The sequence below is a fragment of the Numida meleagris genome, chromosome 21 (assembly GCF_002078875.1).
Source record: "Numida meleagris isolate 19003 breed g44 Domestic line chromosome 21, NumMel1.0, whole genome shotgun sequence".
NCBI lineage: Eukaryota > Metazoa > Chordata > Aves > Galliformes > Numididae > Numida > Numida meleagris.
This window is the reverse complement of record NC_034429.1, coordinates 3204488-3208362: the sequence shown is the minus strand read 5'-3', so window position 1 is coordinate 3208362 and position 3875 is coordinate 3204488. Positions and strand designations below refer to the sequence as shown.

The window sequence follows — 3875 nt, the reverse complement described above, 5'->3', positions numbered from 1 at the left end:
GTTAGGGTTAGGGTTAGGGTTAGGGTTAGGGTTAGGTTTGGGTTAGGGTTTCATTAGGTTTGGGTTAGGGTTTCATTAGGATTGGGTTAGGGTTAGGGTTACAGTTAGGGTTGGGTTAGGGTTAGGGTTGAGTTAAGGTTAGGGTTGGGTTAAGGTTAGGGTTGGGGTTAGGTTTGGGTTAGGGTTAGGTTAGGGTTGGGTTAGGAATTCATTAGGGTTAGGTTAGGGTTAGGGTTGGGGTTAGGTTAGGGTTGGGGTTGGGATTAGGGTTGGGTTAGGTTAGATTAGGTTAGGGTTAGGGTTAGGTTAGGGTTAGGGTTAGGTTTAGTGTTAGGGTTGGGGTTGGGTTGGGTTGGGTTAAGGTTAGGGTTAGGGTTGGGTTAAGATTAGGGTTAGGGTTAGAGTTAGGTTTAGGGTTAGGGTTAGGGTTAGCATTAGGGTTAGGTTTGGGTTTGGGTTAGGTTAGGGTTGGGTTAGGGTTTCATTAGGGTTAGGTTAGGGTTAGGGTTGGGGTTAGATTAGGGTTGGGGTTAGGTTAGGGGTAAGGTTGGGATTAGTGTTGGGTTAGGTTAGATTAGGTTAGGGTTAGGGTTAGGTTAGGGTTAGGGTTAGGGTTGGGTTAGGGTTAGGTTAGGGTTTCATTAGGGTTAGGTTAGATTTTGGGTTAGGGTTAGGTTAGGGCTAGGGTTAGAGTTCAGGTTAGGGTTTGTGCTAGGGTTAGGGCTAGCGTTCGGGCTATTTTTAGGGTTAGGGGACACTCAGTGGTACCCACGTTCCCTTGCCCCCATCACGCACCCCGGGGCAGCTCCTCAGCGCGGTAGATGCGGAGCTGGAGCGTGGCCACGCACGGGGTGAGCAGCGTGGGCTGCAAGAGGTTGGCTTCCACCTCCCGGCTCCCTGCTACCTCCTCCCGCTCCTTTTAAAAAAAACATGCATATGTACAAAAATTATCCCTTTTCATTTCATTAATTCATTAACATAGCCATGCTCAAGGGTGCTTACCGGCACGGGCTCGCCGGCGCGCAGCACGGCCGCGCTGACACGGAGGTACCCACAGCAGCCAGCATCGGGGTGCCGGGGGTGCTGCAAGCTCAGCCACGTCCCGCTCAGCCTGCGCCCTGCGCCGGTTGGGGACACTTGTGTCACCTCCGTGCGGTGCCGTGACCTCGTGGGCACCCAGCACCATGCGAGGCCGCGTACCGGGTGCGTTGTAGACGGTGCCGACGTCCAGCTGTTGGGAGTTTATATTGGAGGAAAAGGGCCGAGGTGTGTTTCTTCACCCCGTTTCCCCGCTGTCAGCCTCACCTTGAAGGCGCCGATGATGGCGTCGGCGCGGATGGCCCTGGAGTTGAGCACCTGTGGGGTTGGGGACAGTGTCAGTGGCCACCCCGCTGTCACCGTCCCCACGGTGCCACCAGCCCCAACCTGGATGTGGATGGGCACCGCTGCCAGCTGTGCGGGTGTCAGGTGGAAATGCTGAGAAAACACCTAAAAACGGGCAAAGCCATGAGCGCAGCGGCAATGGGCAAGGGGACAGCGGCATGTCCCTGTCCCCAGGGCCACCGTGTCCCCGTCCCCGTGGCCACCTCGTTGTAGTAGGGGTTGTTCCCGGCGCGGATCCTGCTCCTGAAGCGCTGCTCGCCGATGAGGACCGTCACCACCGGTTTGATGGCATTGCCCTGCAGCTGGTGGCCCTCGAGGACCCTCACCCGCACCTATGGGACACGGGAGTGCGGTGACAGGGGACATCATGCTGAGGGTCACCTCACCCTTGGGTGCCCTACCTGGAAATCCTCCTTCTTCCCTGCTGCAGGTTTGGGGTGGCGGCGCGGTGCCACCCCCATGGCTGTCCCCACCGCTGGGATGGGACCTGGTGGGGACGGGCACGGTGCCACTCGTTCCGACCGCTGGGACGCAGCTTTCCCTGCTGCCACCTGCCCGGGGGGGACATAGGAGCAGCGCAGAGAGACGGTGGCTCCTGTGGGATGTCCCTGGGTGTCCCGCAATGGGAGCTGGCCGAGATCAAGTAGCAGCCCAGGATCCTCTGCCAGGCAGCTCAGCGGCACCGTGGTGGCACCCAGGAGCCTACAAGGATGGGGACAGAGAGTGCAGCCACCGTGGGGATGGCACCCTGCAGTGCTCACCCGTGGGTGACACTCACCCTTGCGGTGCCGGCTGTCCCCAGAGCTGCAGGCGCAGGGCCAGGCTGTCCGTGGGGCGCAAGGGACGTGTGGCCAGCGGCCATGCCAGAGTCTGTGGGGTAGGTGACAGAGGTTGGTGAGGTGACCAAGTGCCCTCGTGCCGCTGTCAGCCACCCCTGGGCCACCTCACCTCGTTCCATGTGGGGCTGCGCTCCGCCGGCACCACCCGGGTGCTCCTGGGGACACCTGGAGGGACAGGAGGCAGCACGCCACGCTGGGGACGTTGGTGTGGGTGGCACTGTCCCCGTGTGCCATCCCCACACGCAACCACCACCATCCCAACCCATCAGGACATCCACCACCATCCCATCCCACGAGGTTGCTCAGTGCCATCCCATCCCGTGACGATGACACAAGGGTGGTTGACCCCAACCCGCAGTGCAGGGACAGCCCCCGCGGTGTCCCCCTGTCCCCAGCAGTACCTCTGAAGCGAGCGTACACGTGCACGCCGGGTCCTGCGCCCGTGGCTGCCGGGAGGTGGGCACTGGCCACCAGCAGCCGCAGCATGGCTGTGTCCCCGTGTCACCACGGTGTTGTCACCGTGGTGCTGTCACGTTCCTGAACGCATCGGGCTGGGGCCCAGGCAGGGACAGTGGGACAGGCGAACCCACCCAGTGGGATGGATGTTTGGGTGTCACCCAGTGTCTGTGTCACCATGTCCCCGTGTCACTGGGTCTCCATGTCCGCATATCTGTGGGTCCCTGTGTTACCGTGTCCCGGTGTCCTCATGTCACTGTGACCCCATGTACCCATGCCTGTGTGTCCCCACATTGTGTCCCCATGTCTGTGTTCCTTGTCACCGAGCCCTCATGTCTGTGTGTCTCTGTGTCCCCAGGTCTGTGTGTCCCCATATCCTTATGCCCATGTGCCCCTTGTCACAGCGTCCTGGCTGTGTCCCCATGTCCCCGTGTCCCTCTGTCCATATGTCCCCGTGCCCCATGTCCACGTGGGCTCCTTTACAGCCCATCTTTAAGGTCTCTTTTCAATCCAAACCATTCCATGTGTCCCCATGTCCATGTGCCCCACATCACTGTGTCCCCATGTCCCACATCCACGTGTCCCACATCCCCATGCCCCCACGTCCATGTGTCCCATGTCACCGTGTCCCCATATCCCCACGTCCTTCTGCCCCACATCACTACTTCCCCATGTCCCTGCATTCCCACATCCACACGCCCCATGTCACCCTGTGCCCCACATCCTCTCATCTATTTGTCCCCATGTTCCCATGTCCCTGTGTCCCATTGTGTCCCCATTCCGTGTGTCTCTGTGTCCCCAGGTCTGTGTGTCCCCATATCCTTATGTCCATGTGCCCCTTGTCACGGCGTCCCTGGATGTGTGCCCATGTCCCCGTGTCCCCCTGTCCACAGTGACAAGGAACAGACATGGGGACACAATGTGGGGACACACAGGCGTGGGTACACGGGGTCACAGTGACATGGGGACACCTGGACACGGTAACACAGGTCACTGTATCCCCACATCTGTACGTGCCCAGATCCATATGTCCCCATGTCCTTGTGTCCCCCATCCACGCACCCCCACGTCTCCGCGCTCACTCCGTTCCGGAACCCGCTTTCCTCCTCTTGGCTCCTCCCACCCCGCTCCGCTCCGCTGAAATCCACTCTCCACATCTTCCCTCCGCCGCGCATCCCGCGCATGCGCCGCCTGCGG

General features: G+C 60.1%; 1 protein-coding gene across 1 annotated transcript in view; it reads right to left on the bottom strand.

The window, feature by feature from the left end:
- FER1L5 (fer-1 like family member 5) overlaps window positions 1-3211 on the bottom strand; it is a 16805-nt gene extending 13594 nt beyond the window's left edge. The window contains exons 1-10 of the mRNA XM_021374715.1: window positions 2624-3211; window positions 2332-2387; window positions 2162-2253; window positions 1785-2085; window positions 1587-1715; window positions 1426-1488; window positions 1306-1356; window positions 1201-1231; window positions 1003-1118; window positions 796-916 (exon numbers count right to left, since the gene is read on the bottom strand). Of these exons, the coding sequence (XP_021230390.1) occupies window positions 796-916; window positions 1003-1118; window positions 1201-1231; window positions 1306-1356; window positions 1426-1488; window positions 1587-1715; window positions 1785-2085; window positions 2162-2253; window positions 2332-2387; window positions 2624-2708 (1045 nt within the window). The 5' untranslated portion in view covers window positions 2709-3211. The remainder of the gene's footprint in view (window positions 1-795; window positions 917-1002; window positions 1119-1200; window positions 1232-1305; window positions 1357-1425; window positions 1489-1586; window positions 1716-1784; window positions 2086-2161; window positions 2254-2331; window positions 2388-2623) is intronic.